This window comes from Patiria miniata, unplaced genomic scaffold (genome assembly GCF_015706575.1).
Source record: "Patiria miniata isolate m_02_andy unplaced genomic scaffold, ASM1570657v1 HiC_scaffold_7, whole genome shotgun sequence".
NCBI lineage: Eukaryota > Metazoa > Echinodermata > Asteroidea > Valvatida > Asterinidae > Patiria > Patiria miniata.
Genome location: NW_024037074.1, coordinates 12,076,109 through 12,095,098, shown reverse-complemented (window position 1 = coordinate 12,095,098; position 18,990 = coordinate 12,076,109). Strand labels below are relative to the sequence as shown.

Here is an 18,990-nt window from a genome sequence, read left to right as displayed (position 1 = left end):
GGGCCCTTAGAACACATTCCGAAACGTTTCCTGGCCGGATGTGCCATTAAAAAGAAATATGGCGCCCACAAATTGACAAAATTGAATGTTAAAAATCATAAAATTGTCATATTTGCCCAAGTCTATGAAATTATCACCTAAGAAGTAATAAAATATGTTTATCATGCCTCTTAAAGTGTTTCTGAGTTGTTTCCAGAAAAGTCAATTTTTGACCAAATTTTGATAAAAAAACAAGGCTAACCCCTTGCATTTTTTTTCAATTTTGGCCAAAAAATGAAATTGCTTGAAAATTGCTAGGAAGATGCCTGAGGGCCCTTAGAACACATTCCGAAACGTTTCCTGGCCGGATGTGCCATTAAAAAGAAATATGGCGCCCATAAATTGACAAAATTGAATTAAAAAAATTATAAAATTGTCATATTTGCCAAAATCTCTGAAATTATCACCTAAGGAGTAATAAAACATGTTGCTCATGCTTCCTAAAGTGTTTCTGAGTTGTTTCCAGAAAAGTCAATTTTTGACCAAATTTTGATTAAAAAACAAGGCTTACCCCTTGCATTTTTTTTCAATTTTGGCCAAAAAATGAAATTGCTTGAAAATTGCTAGGAAGATGCCTGAGGGCCCTTAGAACACATTCCGAAATGTTCCTTGGCCGGATGTACTATTAAAAAGAAATATGGCGCCCATAATTTGACAAAATTTAATGTAAAAAAATCATAAAATTGTCATATTTGCCCAAGTCTGTGAAATTATCACCTAAGGAGTAATAAAATATGTTTATCATGCCTCCTAAAGTGTTTCTGAGTTGTTTCCAGAAAAGTGAATTTTTGACCAAATTTTGATAAAAAAACAAGGCTAATCCCTTACAATTTTTTTCAATTTTGGCCAAAAAATGAAATTGCTTGAAAATTGCTAGGAAGATGCCTGAGGGCCCTTAGAACACATTCCGAAATGTTCCCTGGCCGGATGTGCCATTTAAAAGAAATATGGCGTCCATAAATTGACAAAATTTAATGTAAAAAAATTATAAAATTGTCATATTTGCCCAAATCTCTGAAATTATCACCTAAGGAGTAATAAAACATGTTGCTCATGCTTCCTAAAGTGTTTCTGAGTTGTTTCCAGAAAAGTCAATTTTTGACCAAATTTTGATAAAAAAACAAGGCTTACCCCTTGCATTTTTTTCAATTTTGGCCAAAAAATGAAATTGCTTGAAAATTGCTAGGAAGATGCCTGAGGGCCCTTAGAACACATTCCGAAACGTTTCCTGGCCGGATGTGCCATTAAAAAGAAATATGGCGCCCATAAATTGACAAAATTGAATGTAAAAATAATCATAACATTTTCATATTTGCCCAAATCTCTGAAATTATCACCTAAGGAGTAATAAAACATGTTTATCATGCTTCCTAAAGTGTTTCTATGTTGTTTCCAGAAAAAACAATTTTTGACCAAATTTTGATAAAAAAACCAAGGCTAACCCCTTGCAATTTTTTTTCAATTTTGGCCAAGAAATGAAATTGCTTGAAAATTGCTCGGAAGAACAAATACTATTCTATGAAACGAAAAATACAAAACAAGAACTCGAAAACAAAAAGAAAAGGGGAAAATAAGTAGCAATTTTCTTTGACGTTAAATTTATTTTTTGTATGCCTGAAAGCACAAAATGAAAGATAAGGCACAAAAAAAATATACCAAAAGGCACATTTTACATTTTTACCACTCAAAAAGATCCTTCAAGGCGATATCAATGCTGTTACCACACACATTGAAAATCTTCACACCAGACTTGCGCTCCATTCCTGCAAAACATAAACAGATGGACGGAATATTAATGAAGATGATATCTTTAATATATAAGTATTACTCTGCAAGTTTGTCACATGGCAAGTTAGTAAAGAAAACTTTTAATGTTAATCAGAGTAACTGTTTTAATTTGATTACATAATTTTGTCCACACACACAAAATTTCGAATATTTCCAGATTTCTAGAAGACACTAAAATATCAAAATGACAAACCTAACTTCACCCACTTTCTAGACTCAATTATCAATATATATCTACCACCGCACATTGACATAATTAAAACTTTTCAAATAAAATTCAATGCCTAGAATTTATCAACATGTACGAGGTCTCTTTGGTCTTTAGATTGTCAATTCTCTATTCAATCCAACACATTTCAACTTGTATTAAAGTGTGGAATTTACTGTGAAATAGTTCGCACAAATTCATAATACTATCGAGTTTTTTGGGGCATATAATAAAGATTTGTTGGTATTTACACAAAACCGATATTATTTACAAACAAAACCTGTTATTTTAAAATAAGAGATACTTTTGTTGGCCTAGTGTGAGCCAATAAACATCTGCCATCCCTGATTCTTTAAAAAGCAAGTAATCTTTGGTAACAGAACAAGTGGTTTACAAATAAAAAAAAAATAACCACAAGTGAATAAGATAAAATGAAATTGTCATAATACTGCAACACCTTATCTCTTCATTTGTAGAAGTTCTTCCCGACGGCATTGTACATCCGCAAGAAGTGGACGTAGCCGCTGTCGAAGCCCACCATGGCCGTCTGATTGTCTGGGGAGAAAGCATAGGACGTGACCTTGGCCACCTGAAGCTTAAATTTCCCCACGGGCTGACCGACGCCCACCTTAGAGGTGGTCAAAACGCCATCTGGAGTTACATTGTTCAGGACTACTCCCTCCAGCTGCTTCTCGAGTGTCCGGCCGGGGTTGACGTAACCGTCCACCGGGACTAACATCTTGTCGTAACCCCCGGGCATGTGGATGGTCTTTAGCAGGCCCTCGGAGTTGACCCCTATGACCATGACCACCGTCTCAGTTGCTGCTTCCCCTGGCTTTTGACCCCTGAACTTTGGGGTCGCACCCTCGACCTTCTTCTGGTAGAACATGACGCACTTGTCCAGCAGGAATCCTAATTGGTGGCAGCGGCCTACTGAGTTCCCCAACTGGTACTTTCGGAGGAGGTGTTGTCGCTGGACGTCCCAGATGCTGAGCTCAGGGGCGGCCTGGTGGTACTCCAGCCGGTCAAAGCGGATGGTGGAGGCCATCATTTGCTCGGCCGTCATCTTGAAGGACAGAGTGACCAGCCGGCTGCAGTCGGCATTTAGGGCAGCAGCGGGAACCTGTGCGCAAACCAGAAAAAAATAAATATACTGAGGGTAGCCAGAGAGGCAGCAATAAGGGCAGCCTATAACCTGGTTCATCCAGAATGACGGCAACGTGGACAAACACTACTTACACTTCGAATTGGCAAAGTTGAACACATTTCAACTCAGACAATTCTAGCCTCAAAAATTCACATTCACCTGGAGTGGAAACTGCTCCCAATTTTGTTCAGTCCCAAAAATGTATCCCCCCTTTGAAATTTCATTTGATCAATTAATTGTTAAAATTGTGTTAAGCAGTTTCTACAATTTTCTTAAATCTGCAATCTCACCCCCTAAAACTAAATGAGTCCAGCACCCGATTTCACGAAGCGCTGCGACGTGTCGCAACTCGAGTTACGACGTGTAACATGTCGCAACTCGTATCTTCGATTTCACGAAAGTTGCGATGTGTTGAACGCGTCGTAAGTTCCTTGACAACGGCTTAAAACACGTCGCAAGTTAAGACGTGTCTAGTGGTCGTCGCAAAATAAAAAGAGTCATTTCTAAGCCAGTTTTATGCCATAAAAATTACATTAACGAGATTATAATACCGAGGCAATGTGTGTAAAGTTGTAAATGGAAAATTCATTGAATAATTATGAAATAGACCGGAATATTAGGGTTGAAATTTCAAAGTAGCTACACAGTCCACTGAGAGCTTGTTTTCCTTCAAAATTGCATCGCACGACCCCCATTTTGTTTTACGTTTTAACAAATTTCGAGCTGAGATCCGACGACTCTTTGTTGAATATCAGACGACTATTTACTGTACGCTGACTAAATACATAAAACAGTCACTGAGTTGTGCTATAAATACACATACGACGCGTCGCACTTACAACGTGTTTCGTGAAATGGATCGCCGGACGTGTCGCAGCTGCGACGCATCGTTGGGATACGACGCGTCGCAGCGCTGCGATGCATCGTAAGTTACGAAGAGTTTGATGAAATCGGGTGCAGAACCACAACTCTTTGCATGAGTAAGAAGAAACACACCAAAATCGGATATCAATACTGTACAGGAACTTAAATTCAGAGACAATAAGCCAGTTCAGTATTTCAACTGCGCATGTGCACAATGATATGGGTCACGGGTCATGCGGGATATTGGAACGTTTGGAAGGCGCATGAAAGCGGGCGCATGATTCTTGCGTGTAAAATACCGACAGAATGGGCGTGCGCGTAACATCGCGTAACATCACGTCAGCGATGTTATCCCAAATGACCTCGGTTCATTGAAATACCGAACTGGCTTATTACAAGGAGATATTCCAAAAAAGAATAACAATATCTGTGACTTACCAGTGAGTTGGCTCCGTGTTTGAACTCCTTGACGTCCTGCGGGTACGACTGGAAGGCCGGTACGTAGTCAGGAGTCTGCAGCCAGTCCCTCAGCGCGTCAGCAGGCAGGATCTCGTAGCCATACAGGATACCGGGACGGTTGGACGTGGTGAAGCAGGCCAGGAGGGACTGACGGAAGACGGTGAAGATGAGGTGGGGGTTGACGTAGGGCAGGAGCCTGGAGACAAATAAGACGTGATGACGTTAAAAGTGAGACGTCAACAAATAATGTAATTATAATAATTTGGTGCTTATGTAGTGCTTTATTGTAGGGTTTCCAAGGTCTCAATGTGCTTCATAGTCATTGCCCCAGTTCATCAGGCCATGAGACGAGTTTTGGCATCCATGGCAGCAGCTTGAGACCAGAGCAATCTGGTCTCTACCCTCACAGGTACCTATTTACCCTCCGGGGTCGAGAGAGGCAATTGTAGTAAAGTGCCTTGCCCAAGAACACAAACATACCATCGCTCATGAGTCGGACTCTGTATCCATTGGACCAAGGTACGCCACATAAATTTATTTTATAGAGAACATAGTCACATAGATGTGATTGTAAAAATGAGGTGTAGGTTTAAAACGATATTTTGTTGGTCTAACTTACCGATGGGTTCCTTTGATGACCATGTTGTCGGTCTTGAGAGGCGGACTCTTGAGATTCCAGATGTCGAAATCGTTGCCGTTGCAAGAGGCGACGACAAAGTTGGCTGACATGCACAGCACCTTGCCCGGCTCTGAAAATCACATCACAGTACAAAAAAATTTACATCTACAAATTGAGTATGATCAAGGAATATAGGATCATTTGCTTTTTGAGCATTTTGTTGGTTTCTAATGATACTACTCAAAATTGAAAGAAGAGTGTTCAAAACCGAACCTGTTGAAGTTTCAGCTCAGCAGATATTACAATTTTTGAGAAAACAGTGAAAAAACCATGCACAACTGTTTGATCACGGAAACTGATTTCATCAATAGCACTCTTTAATTCCAAAAATCAGTCAATTGACTGATCGTTGAAAATAACCTACATTCCTTGATTTCTTCTAAATGACAGCAAGCCAGATGGTGTAATTTCACGGGATGTTTGGTGCCAGTGTGATCTTTTTGATCATAATTTAGTAGGTTACTTTTGGGATAAATGCAAATGATCATATATACCTTGAAGACAAAATGCCAAGTTTGGAAATTTGAATGATGCCATGTACATCCTTTACAATTCATACTTACTGCATGACTCCAGGGACTGCAAGTGGTGAGTGACCTTGGGAGGCGTCGTGGTGACACTCCACACCAGATGATCCACATCGGCCGGGGATGACGTCACAGCGAGACGACCGTCGTCTGAATAAACGCAGCCGTCGACTGCTCCATTGTGGTTCTGTCAAATCAAAATGTTCACGTTTACTGGTTTACAGTAACACAATTCAAATGAAGTTTGTCTGGTAACCGTTTTATGCAGGGTAGGGAGTATGTCATGTATTTTCTAATTAAGCTTCTTTCATCATAAACAGCGCCCCCTAGAGTCCTACCTCGTTCTGTACAGTGATGTGTCTAGTGATGCTCGCCGTGTCCCAGATTCGCACTGTGCAGTCCTGGCTGCCCGTAGCCAGCAGTTCGTCTTCGTTGCGCGTCTCGCCGAAGTCTGCGGCTAGCACGGGGCCTTGGTGGCCCTGCAGGAGACACCATTCTAATGAGGGCTGGAGACGCAAGACCTATGGAGCATCACAAGAACAGTTGGTCGTTAACAAAGGAGTAGTCAGGCTCATTATGAGTCAAACACAAGACCAACGCAACATATCACACGTCCATCACAAGCCAAGCACATGTCGATCACAAGTCAATCACAAGTCCATCACAACTCAATCACAAGTTAAATCACAAGTCAATTTAATACACGTCAATCACAAGCCCATCACAAGACAGTCACAAGACAGTCACATGACAAAGACCCAAACTGGTTAAATTGCAGCATAATGCTTACACCTACCTTCAAGTCATTCTCTCCGCTGAGCGTCGCAATAAAGTCCAAGTTCTTGGACATGGCGCTGGGCCCCGTCTGGCAGGTCAGGGACAACTTGTGGCCCTGGGTCTTGGTGTTATTACCCTTGACGGCCCAGCGATACGTGCCGTTGGGTAGCACGCCCATCAGCCGCTTGCCGTCGCCGGAGAACTGCAGGTTGCAGTTGTTGAGCTGGGCTTTGAGGTTCTCCGTCTCGAAATGCTTGGTGTCCTTCAGAGAGGGCGGGGGTGGGGGAAGGAGGGTGTCAAGAAAATTTGAATGTTAATGTCGGAGTTAGGTACATATTACTCCTGGGTGAAGAGAGGCAATTGCAGTAAAGTGTCTTGCCCAAGAACACAAGCACTGTGTTCCCTGTCAGGGTTCAAACCCACGTACAACGACTTGAGTCAAACACCGTAACCACTGGACCATGGGGCTCTTCTAACTTGAGAATCATATTCTACCTTCATGAATGAGACTTGATAAAAATAAAAGCTATTTTCATGGATGGGAACAATGTTTTTAGAAACAAATGTAAAGACGGAAAAGCAGCACTTACTGTTTCTTTGGCCATGTCCCACAGAAAGACATCCTTGTAGGCGATGGCAAGCAGTTTCCCACCGGACGTGAAGGCCACAGCTTTGGGACGACACTGTGGATGTAAAATCGAAAGAGACTTTCAGGCTTTTAATAAACTGAAAATGCATTTAAAACAGTTACAAAGTGTAAGCCTAAGTAGTTAACATCTGCACAAATGCCCTTTACTTCACTGATTTGTCATTGGACAAATTATATATAACACCATACCTTGAGCTCTTTTTTCTGCACCAATTTGCCGTCGTTTGTGCTGTAGACGTTCAGTCGGCCGAAAGCCACGACGTAGATGTGCCGGTTGGTCTTGGGAATATACACGCTCACCTGCTGCTCAAGCTCTATCGGGATTTGCAGCACAAATTTGCCTGTGTAAAAAAAAAATCAGACAATTATTTTCAATATCAATTTCCAGATTATTTTTTTATTGGCCATATCCATATCAGGTTCACAGCATTGCTGTAACGTGACTAATGTGACTTTTAGTGTGTCTCACAATTTCTGAAAAGCGATTCTAGAACATTGACACTGACAAACTGTCAGACCGGAAAATACGGCTAGTGGATAGCTCAGTTCTAGAGTGCCAATATAGCATTCTGGAGGGTGCAGCTTCGAAACCTGCCATGTAAAGTTTTGTTTCTTTAAAGGAAAACCTCTTTAAATTATATAGTAGTAAAAACACTCAGCTTTGTATAATTTGAAAAAAAATTCACAACTCTACAACAAGTAGCCAACAAAGTATACAAAAGATAGAGTACCCGGACATTTGAGGGAAGAAATAGAGAGAAAAAAATGCCAATTTTAGATGTGGAAGGACAATCCCAGCAAGTTCATTTTCAGAATTCTGCAGAAGAAAGCAAGCAGGGACTGACTACTCCAACAAACAAAGTGCCTCAATCATTCCAAGCAACCCACCTTTAGCGTGGCCTCCCTGACCCAGACCCAGTAAGTTAACGCCAGTCTTCTCCATGACAGCCAGCCAGTGGCAGTGGGTGGGGAACGCCATCTTGATGGGGTCTGCTTCGGCCGTAACCTCCAATGCTCCACTGGCAACCTAAGAGCAGAGACACAGTAAGTAACCCTTTTAGTATCGATCCCTGCAGTGCTGGGGTGGGAGAGGGGTAGGGAAGGGGTGGGGTGGTTGGGAAGGGTGAGGAAAGTTGGGAGGGGGGGAGGCTGGGGTTTGTGAATTTCAAACCTGGTCCTCAGTAGGGTTTAGTTACTTGGAAGTATCCCTCAGGGATGAGATTGGGAGAAAATGAAAAATCCATGAAATAATCTGCAGAGGGTTATGAGGGTCGTCGAGAGCCCCAGAGCAAATTTAGGTTGTATTTTATATGTTTGTATTTGCCTAAGGCACTCCTTAAAATACACATTTCTTTTGTCCTTTACAGTAAAACCTCAGCAATTCCAGATTTCAAAAGGGATACTTTATAAATCCTGAACTGAGGGAAAGTCCCGACCCAAAAAAATCTTGAAATCAGAAAAAATCCTGACAAATCTCACCCCTGATCCTTAGCCTTTCAATATCCTTCATCATCCTCCAGGAGTTTTAACAAGGATCTTGCAGGATTGAGGAAGGTAGCACCCAGCCACTGTGAGGCTCAATACTTCTTTCATTTCTATTTCTCTTAACATTTCATTTACTTTTGATTTAAACGTCACACAAGAGAACTTGACAACAAGCACTACAACTTACCCTCCACACCCTCACGGTGCGGTCTTGGCAAGCCGTGGCCAGATATTTGCAGTTAGAGGAGAACTGGACGAGCCTGACCGGAGCAGTGTGGGTCAGCGTCATGATCTCGGCTTTCTCGTTCTGATCCTTGGACAGATCCAACCACGTGAACACTAAAGAAGAAGAAAACAAATTTCCTTGCCAATTTCCTCGCAAGTTTCATCGACTATAATCCACTCAGAATATTCGTATTACCCCTCGATAGGATGCCAATCCAACACAGTTACTCCCCAGCCGGTACCCATTTACATTCATGGGTAGTGAGAGGCAAGTGTAGGTAAAGTGGCTTGCCGAGGGACACAACACTTCGCCAGCGGCTGGATTCGAACCCCAGACCCTCTGATCATGAGTCAGCTAATGCCAGTACCAAATTTATACCCCAGAGAGAAGAGAGGCAAGTGTAGATAAAGTGGCTTGCCCAAGGACACACAACATATGGCCAGCAGCTGTATATGAACCCCCGACCCTCTGGTAAAGTCAGAAACCCTAACCATTAGGCAACATTTCCTTGCTCTAATTATTTTTATTACTGATTTTTCAAAGGCAAATCACAAAAATTGAGTCGGAATTTTGCTCACTGTTTTTGCCTCGTACGGCCAGGTACTCCTTGGCCACATTTGAGCATGTCGAGGAGTCCGGCTCGTTCAGTGCTTGCTGGCAGATCAGCTCAGGATACTTCTGAATGATGGTCACGTTGGATCGCACCATCCGGTAGAAATCCTTCAGTTTGTTGCTGACCAGCTCGCTCTTGTCGGCAGCCTGTCGAAAAAGTCAAAATATTTGCAATTTTTTTTAGGATTTCCTGGGTGACATTTCAAAACTGGGATTTGTACCTGGGTTTTTGTTCATCTCTTGACTCAAGAATGGTTTGGGAGAATGTAATTAGAAATTAGCGAACACTTTTCAGACTCTAAACTGACTCTTTAACTTGTGACATAGCCTGATTGTTCGTTGGCGATGAGATCTGGGCAGTGCTGTTTTATAGGATTACCCCGCACTGGGCAAAACCCTGCCCACCATGGAGACCAGATGCATGATAAAGTTTCCGGCGAAAAGCGATTCTGATAAAATCACTTCAATACTATTTTGTGCACCGTTACAAGGCGTGCCTTGTCGTATTTTACTAACAAAATGTTGTTCGGAGTTTTTTTGGGGGGGAGGGGGTAAAATGAAGTCAGATAAACTACCAACCTCTGCCAACTCCAGGAGAAGTTTGTAGATACGTCCTGTCCGGCATTTTGCTTCAAGCCAAGGTATTGAACACATCTCCTGTTATATCAACAACAAAAAATCAGTCTTTTGATCGGTTCAGAATTACACTTCTTCAAAACCACACGACAGAAGTTTGAACTTCAGTTGAAAATTGGGCTGGATTTAAATGAGGCTGAACTTATCATGAAAAATCACCATGGCAACGCACCATCTCACACTCTTCCCACAGGTTGCCGCGTACGAGATGCCGTGGCAACTCCGTCAGTTTTCTGAGGTTCCAGTGAACTGTCTTGGGCTTGGCACCGGCCCCGATGTCTGCGAAGGACTCATGCTGGCCGGCTGAGGCGGAGTTAAGGATCAAGGGCTGGGATTGGACGCGACGGTGGGCAACGGCAACCTTGCCTGAATCTTTCTCTGTGTAGGGCTTGGGGGTGTCCGCCCACCTGTCAATAATACAAAAGGGCTCAACTGTATGAATATTCATGTTCATGAATCTCAATTCATCTTACTGAATATTCATGAAGCTGAATAAGTGTGTGTGTCAAATTTTACCAGAAATTTCAATCTCTGTACACTGACCTGCCGAGGAAGTACATGGCAAGGGCCTGGTGTAGCAAAGTTGCTGAATCCAGGTACATCTGTCTGGCCGTCTCGTAGAACAGTCTGTGATACCAACGGTAAACCACCGAGTTATCCACACCGCCTTCAACCAAGTAGTCACCTTGAAAGAGGAAGTGCCAAAAACTCATAAATAACTCCAACCTTAAATAAATTACAAGACAGGATAATTTATGTTCTAGCTGTTGGATTCAGGATCTCCACACACTGTTTCTATTTCCCCTTTGGCACATAGATGACACTAGTGCCCTCGCTACCAGTCAATATTTGTATATTGACTGACACTGTAAAGAGAGTAGACTATGTTCAGCTATGTGCCTCTTTCCACGAGTGACTACGAGAGTGTTCTATTTTACATACACAGATGCTAGTGCTCTCACTATCAGTCCATATTTGTATTTATTGACTGGCACTGTAAAGACATTTTAACTATGAGTCGGTCCATATTTGTATATTGACAGGCATTGTAAAGACATTAATGTTCAGCTATGTGCATCTTTCTGTGAATGCTGAAAGAGTGTTCTATTTTCACTTATAGCAAATAGACAGGGCACTAGTACACTTGTTGCCAGTTAATATTTTTATGTGGCACAGACGCTCACCGAGGTCCAGCCGTAGTCGCGTCCACAGTAGCGGCGGCAGTCTCCGGATTGGTGGAATGTGATACTGGAAGACATCATCCAGCACAACGTCGTCACATGACAGGACGTCGATGAGCTCACTGGCTGACAGGCCTGAGGTTGAGGCAGTTAGGTAGCCTAGAGCGTGACGTACAAAGATCTCACCATGTTTGATTTCTAACCTGCACAGCAAGAACAATTCAAAGCTTTGAAATATCAGGGTTTTGTAAAAACAGGTCACGTTCAAATCTGACCACACTGGCTAGCCAAGATCAAGTTTTATGGAGAAAAATGGTTGACAAAATTTTATTTATTCTGACCAGACCCTTGCTGGTTGACGATGATCGGACTAGTCTTGTCGACAATTGGCGACAGCCATTTTCTGAGGTGGCACCTGGCTCGCACGATTCACACTAAGGTAGTACGCATGCACTCCAGAATCCTTCGACCGAAAGGGGTTTGCCAAGATGCGCGCACCTTGTCTTTAAGAATGCACGCTCCGTCTTTAAGAATTCAGGTTGGTTGCATCACTGGTTACCAATAGCCAGGTGCATCATAATACACAGCAGGGAGCCAGGACCATTAAGTTTTGTGATGACATTTTGACTATCGTTTGACGAGAGACGTTCGCACGTTACTATTAGTTCAAGTAGTGAGCAGGCACAAATTATGTCAAGAATCAACCACTAGTCTACAAATGGTCCTCCATCGAATTTGCTCTTAGCTGTATTCACAGAAGGCACTGTTGTCCATGGCTACGACTATGTACTGCAGCATGCCAATAGCAGCAAGTGAAGCCGTATCCATTGACTTAATTCAGACACTGAGTTAGCCTCAACACTTACTGCTTGAACAACTGCCTAATCAGACCCGGCGTACTGTCGGCTAGTTTACACTCCTCCATGGGTGTGTAAGACCGCCACCGCATGGCAATATCGCAGGCCAACCTGGTAAACAAGGGGGTCGGGTCGTTGTCGTGGTGCGCGTTGAGCACCAGTCTCTTCTGGTCTGGTTGCAGCCTCCTGCCGGCCTTGCTCAGCATCATGTCTATCAGGCTGTTCTGATCCTGCTCGTCTAGTCTCTGGACTTCTAGGTAGGACTCCTCATGCTTTGAGACGAAAAAGAACAAATGGCCAGACAAAAATTATGACAAAGTGTCTTGCCCGTAGACACAAGCCCCCTGATTTCTTGGCAAGGTTCCAGCCCATAATCTGCACAAACAACCAGGGTCTTACTTTCATAACTCTATTAAACTTACTCTGTAAGCAAAATATCTCACCAAACTTTAAGTAAAATATTCTGAACTTTTTGTACCTTGACAATGTTTTTCATGGCCGACAGAGCACCCCCGGCGTTGGGTCGTATCGTTACGATGAGATGGACATGTTTGGGTAGGGCGGGCCTGAGCCAGTGGAGGTCGCGACCTTCGTTCTCATTACTGAGCTGATCCAGGGAATCCAAGAAGATCACTGCAAATTAAAAAAAAAATGGTGGTATTTTAAAGGTTTTGAACGATTAAATGGATTTTTTTATTTTCTGTTGTAATCTGGTCTCACTTTAAAATGTTTTTTTTTCTTTGACGATTACAAAATAAGTCACAGTTCAATGGTTATTCCTCGGTAAATTTTTCTTGTTGGAGTCTGCCAGAGTGAGTGACAAAAACAGTGCCGGAGTGGATGGGGGTAATGTGTGGTCTGCTCAAATGAGCTCAATGTAGCACTGATGCAATATTCAAATACAAGCATGAGATTACATCTCCCAACCCTGAAAAATGTTCTTCATTTTGTTTAATCTTCAATTGTGCCTACTCACTGAAAGGTTTTTCTGCGGTCGCCCTGGCGAGCAGTTGATGAAACCTCTTCTCAAGGAGTTTGTAGTCAGTCGGCACAGAGTCCTGATCCAGGTTAAGGCAGTAACTCAGCTAAGAAAGCAAGATGAAGACATATCAGGAAAGGGGGTCAAAGAGGGGATAATAAGCAGACTCAGGGCGGGGTCACGTTCCAATGATACAATTTGGTTAAAAGTTGCTACCTATTTTAACAGGATTGGATGAAAGATGGAAAAAAAACCCCAAAAACACTTACTTGTAAACAGATGAAGTAGAGCAGGTCTCGGATGTTGGAAGAGTGGGGGGTAATGGCAATGAATCGCATCAGTTGAACGGGTCTGTCAATATAAAAATACATGCAAATTACAATAAATAATCTTCTATAAATACATTTTGAGTAACCCTTGGGAAATAAAAATAGTGCAACTATATTTCAAAAAGAAAGCCAAAACTACCAGCCACTTGAAAGGGTGCCAAGGCTGAAAAAAACTAACCAAAAAAAAGGCTGCTTCTAAAACTTGCTTGCGAAGAGAAAAACAAGGGGCCCAAATTGAGGGCACATTAGGAACAGTTTGGAACATAAATATTCCATTGAGGGAACATTTGCATATTTACACAGGCCAACCCTGTTCAAGAAGACAACTTACTGGGTACGCCACATGTTCCCACTGGGTAAAGTAGCATGTTCAATAAAAAAAAAGCACTGCTCCCTTAACAATGCCCATCCTTAGGCATAAATCAAGTCTGAATTTTTAGTTTACCTTCCTAGTTCACAACCTTTCCAGGATTCCAGAGATCGACTGATGACCTTAGCAAGGAGGGAGGACTTGCCGCTTCCCCCGCAGCCATGTACCACGAAGGGCTGCAGAGACAAACACACCAAAAACCAATGGTAAATGACTGAAGTGGGATTCGAACCTGCAACTTCTTCAATACCGTACCAGCGCTCTACCAACTGAGCGAGTCAGACCAATAAGTTGGCAGCCTCAAAACTTGCTAATGATTTTGTCCTGGTTGGTTTGAATTTTTATGGCATTTTTTTTTGTATGAAAACATCCGAGCTTGTACAAGAAGCATGACAGACTGACGGAAGTATTAGTGAGATGTTTGAGTGAGCTCACTAACCCTTTCGCCGTGAGGGCGCTTCAGGTATGCCATGACACTCCCGATCAACTTCTCGCGTCCCGCGAAGAAATCTGCTCTCTCGCGGCAGAAGATGCTGTGACTGATAACCTCGGAGTAGAGAGGATCGTCCAAGGCACTCGCTAAGTTCACGGCACCTGAGAAAAAAATTAAAAATTTCAATTAGAGTGACTTGGATTCGAACCACAGACAATTAAAATACAAACTCTGATGTACAATCTTGGGGAAGGTTACATCAGTGGCGGGTTCAATTTTCAGGCAATTTTTCTTTCTTACCTCGGTGGATTGATTTCACGAGATAGTCGCAGAAACGATCCAAGAAATTTCGCAGGTTGTCTTTGTTCCTTTCGTCGTTGAACATTGCGTCGGCGCTCGGCGAAAAGTGGAGGTTGTACCTGCAGGAAACAATGTCAGATTGCAGAATATTTCATTCAACAAATTTTTATAATTGACAAAGCTTTTGTTTCTTTTCTGAAGATTAGGGATTTGAGAGAACCAAGGAATTCTGAGAGATCAAGAAAACACACTTTTCATTTCTGTCATCGCTGGTCATGTTTTCAATTCTCTCGGTCAGGTTGTCCAGTTTCATCAGGGCCTCCGAGTCCACCCGGTCCCCGTCCCAGTCCACGTAGTATTTGGCGCCGGACATCTTCAGGTTGAAACCCGTGAAAGACCGGGTGAAGAAGTGAAACCGGGAGTGGCCGGCCGAGTGGTGACCCTCGATGGCTTTTGCGATCTCGCCCTCCGTGATGGACCGCAGGATCTCCTGTTTGAGGTCGGGGTCATTGACGATCTGCTTGACCGCTGCGAAGAAGGCCGCCCTCATGGCGCAGAACTCCGTCCACCAATTGTCGCGCTGCTTCGGGTCGTTGTTGTGGTTCGGGAACTTCCAGACAATGGGTTGCATGACGTATTCGCAATCTGCGACGGAGACAAGAAGTAACATGCTAACTTAAAAAACTCTGATTTTGAACAAAGCCTAGTTTCGTCTTTAAGTCTTTACATTGATTGAACATTTCTGTTGGCTTAAAAAATGGTGCCCACTATCTGACACAAGACCAATGTAAGCACTTCCTGTTTGCCTTGTTCAATCTTGGGTTCGCCTTTGCCAAAGTAATTTCATAAGCACAATACTCAGCGCTGTCTGAGGGATTAGGAAGAAAATTCACAAGAGCGGGACTTTAACCTGTAACCTCCTGCTTACTAGTGCAGACGTCTCCCACTCGACCACCAAGCTTGTCAGGGTCAGCTGGCTGGTTTGAATTGATATACATGTAGCAGCAGGTCCAACAACCAATCATAATTTTGAACGATGAAGTTTTTTCTCTCAGGAGATGTAAATTCAACCTTACACAAATTTCCATCTTACCAGCAGAGTTAGTGTCCAGACGAAACCACTCCTTCATGAGCCGCAAAGCTTCGGCCTGTTTGCTGTCGGTTTCAGCTTGTCGTCCAATGTACCCAATGAGCGGCTCAAATATTGCCTGGGGCACGCGGTACGGGATCGGCCGGTAGCCGTACTTCTGGCCGAGGATGCAGACGAAAAACGGACCCACAGAATGCTCCCTGGAATGGAATAATGAACAACGAAAAATCTCTTCAAACAATGGCCTAAAGATTTTTGTCGGTTTGTACAAGTCTATAACAATTATTCTAATAACAAAACTTTTCAAACTGCTGATTGTACACATATTGAAACATATTTGAAAGTTACCTGACATCTTGTATGAAAAAAAATGGAAAAATGAAAGAAACAACAATTTTTGTTCAAAATCAGTTGAAATAGTGCCGGGGGGGGGGGGGGGGGGGGGGAGAGGGGGAGGCATGGGGTGTTTCATATCTCCTCTATGACCATGCAAACTGAGAACAAGGATTTAATATGTAATCATTAAAACAATCACTGCATGTGTATATTTACACGTAGCCTAAAGTAAAGGTTGCGTAAGATTACAACTTAAGTATAATACACGGTTACAGACTACCGACATGCTATAAAACTTGGATATAAAAGTCATAAATGGTATTTTCTCAAGGCTGTCTGTCTGCAGTCACAATGACACTCATTCTTATTGGTCAAAAAAAAAATCCAACTAAAGTCGACATTACAGATGTTATGTACAACTACGCCCTGGTCCCAACTTAAGCTGGGACCATACTATTTTTAGTGTTCTAGCTGGGGTACTGTAGTTGGGCCAGTCCCATCTCCACTTTGGACCATCCTAAACTAGCAAGCAATGATTGTATCCAATGATAATTTGGTTGGAAACCTTTTTTTTTTTTGGTAAAGCAAATATTTTCGCGCTTAGTACCAAATGATTCTGCGCTTACCAGCGCCACAAAATAAGCCTCTAAAATGAGCTGGAAAAAACAATCCTGAAATTTTGTAAGCTTTTTCTGTTTTGGATGGAAATCAAGAATAAAATTGTACCTGCATCTTTCCACCTCATCTAGACAGATCTCACTAGCCATGTGAGCATCGCACATCGTCTGTCGTATTCCCCACCTCATATCGACGGCGTTGAAGGACAGTCCAATCAGACGGGCATACTCACGGACGAACGGATACACGTCCTCCATCAGTAAATTCCTCTCCAGTTTCATGTCCGTGAATGTGGAGCTGATGAAAACCCAAACTTCTCGGGCGTTGCGCTTTAGGTGAATCCCGGCGGCCTCACCGTGCATGACCGATCGGTAGTCCGTGCCGGACTCCGCCCCCCGGGCCCCGCTTCTGGCGCCGGCATCCCGGATCCCACTGCGCTCTTCTTCGATCTTCTCCCTGGCTTGGAGGAGCAGCGTCTTCCACGGCTCACGCTCGCTGCGAGTGTTTTTCCACAGCCGGTTGGCCTGGCCGCCCTGCATGCGCAGCACGGCCATGTGGGTGGTTCGGATGTTGCCAAATTTCTGCCAGGCCTTGTAGCGGCTTTTGGTGGGCGCAGGAAGGGTTATTCCTCCCTGGCCCATGGTGCCCGCACCGTTACCCATCGCTTCAACGTCAAATTTGTTGTCACCTAAAAAACATCATCAATCGTTCCATAGTAACTCTCACTTTGCTCTGAAGAAGTATTTAACTCTACGTGTACCTCCACAACATTCAGAAGATGTTTACAAAAGGAATGTTCCAGTTGTTATTCAAGTTCAAGCACTGTTTCCGAAATAGCATTCATGAACAATTTTCCTCAATTCATCAACAAATTAGTGAAGAGAATGTTTCCTCTGCTAGTCGAAATGCTTGATTCCATCTGATATCTAGGCAATTTAAAAGAAAAGGAAACCAAAAAAAATTACACCACCATACTTTATGTTTGTTTCAACTACTCTACGTATAATTTTTATCTCCGAGAACACCACAATAAATTGCTACATCACCTTGATAACAGACAACAATTAACCCCTAAACTATTGTTTGCAAATTTATTCTGTCTGTCCCTTGAGGATCGGAGTAAATAAACCAACAACAGAAGCACTTTGCAAATCTCGTCATGGATACAGTCTGTAAACAAGATTATTATCAATCCACCATAAAAGATTTCAGCTGGCAAATTTATCTGAACTGTTCATTCACACACACGAAGAACACTGCAACTTGTTAATAAGTTATGGGCAGACAATAGGCAGTTTCTCATAATGTTAATACACCTGCTGATTGCAACAAGTGGTTTTGTCAATTTTTTTTAATATGTCAACGAAAGGTAACGATTTGGGTAACAATTGTTGCCTAGTTATAATATTCACGGGGGATTAACTTTGGATTACGCAGGGGGTGGCGCATTCCTGCATTCAAAAGATTAAGAAACATTCCTAGGCTGAATTGAGGCAAGTTTCTGGAAACCTATTTTTAGAATAAGATTGCACGAATCAAACAGATTAATTTTTTTATCTACTATGGAAAGATTCCCATATCTGGCCATCACTAATTTGTCCCTTCAGTGACCTATCACTATCAGCCAGCAGAAAAGGATAATAGACCTATGTCCTAAAAAAAATCAAAATTAGCAGGGAAAATATTTTTACTGAGAAAACACCTAGAAATGTTCAGACCAGTCTCATACGGTTTGCAAGCAGGGTGACAAGTGATGGCCAGATATGGGAATCTTTCCCTAATTCGATGCACATATTTTATAGAGCAAGGAACAGATGGTTAACTTTATTTAACGATATCATGTAAAATTGTAATTTGGAAATATAAAGAAATTCAGTCAAAACATGATTCAATTTCATTAATTGACTTTATGATGCAACACACTCGACAAAAGGACAATAACTGCACATGATAAACTAGTTAAACCTCACTTATTCAATACTGCATTACAATGGTTTTCAACAACACTTTGACTTACTAATTTGGTGAATCCAACAAATAAAAACTCACTGTAGTAGATTTCTGTTCTCGTACTCACAGGAACAGGGCCCGTATACAATCGCCATCTCTAAACCCAATACCAAGCCCACTGTTTTTTTAATAAATTTTATTACCTACCTGGTTTACTGTAGTGTACTTAGTTGTGCACAATCATGGAGCTGAATGATCAACAAAAACATAAAGAAGGAACGATTTCGGTTCACTAAAACGATTTCCCAAGTGCACACACGAATTCTCGCTTTACTCTAAATTCTAGCAAACACAGACAAGGAGTTATTTTTAACCAAACACACCGGCTTTTCTCTGATATCGATCCGGCCCATCACGTGTAGTGCATGTACACATCGCCTGTTTCCAACAT

At 42.5% G+C, this 18,990-nt stretch overlaps 1 protein-coding gene across 2 annotated transcripts; it reads right to left on the bottom strand.

Annotated features, from left to right (window-relative positions):
• Window positions 1-1,625: 1,625 nt before the first annotated feature.
• On the bottom strand, window positions 1,626-18,990 carry LOC119744738. Of its 2 annotated transcripts, none has more exons than XM_038220825.1 (26): window positions 18,747-18,990; window positions 16,698-17,515; window positions 15,639-15,835; window positions 14,797-15,190; window positions 14,546-14,664; window positions 14,252-14,406; window positions 13,888-13,988; window positions 13,383-13,464; window positions 13,111-13,219; window positions 12,613-12,767; window positions 12,144-12,406; window positions 11,281-11,480; window positions 10,640-10,781; window positions 10,269-10,503; window positions 10,040-10,117; window positions 9,427-9,607; window positions 8,810-8,961; window positions 8,026-8,164; window positions 7,327-7,478; window positions 7,079-7,171; window positions 6,508-6,750; window positions 6,050-6,232; window positions 5,748-5,898; window positions 5,125-5,254; window positions 4,485-4,701; window positions 1,626-3,158 (listed from the first exon to the last, which is right to left on the bottom strand). In XM_038220825.1, the coding sequence occupies exons 2-26, from the start codon at window positions 17,249-17,251 to the stop codon at window positions 2,502-2,504; spliced, it is 5,082 nt and encodes a 1,693-aa protein (XP_038076753.1). In that variant the 5' UTR covers window positions 17,252-17,515; window positions 18,747-18,990; the 3' UTR covers window positions 1,626-2,501. The 2 variants fall into 2 exon arrangements, with proteins under 2 accessions (XP_038076753.1, XP_038076754.1); XM_038220826.1 differs by lacking the exon at window positions 18,747-18,990 and adding an exon at window positions 18,639-18,712.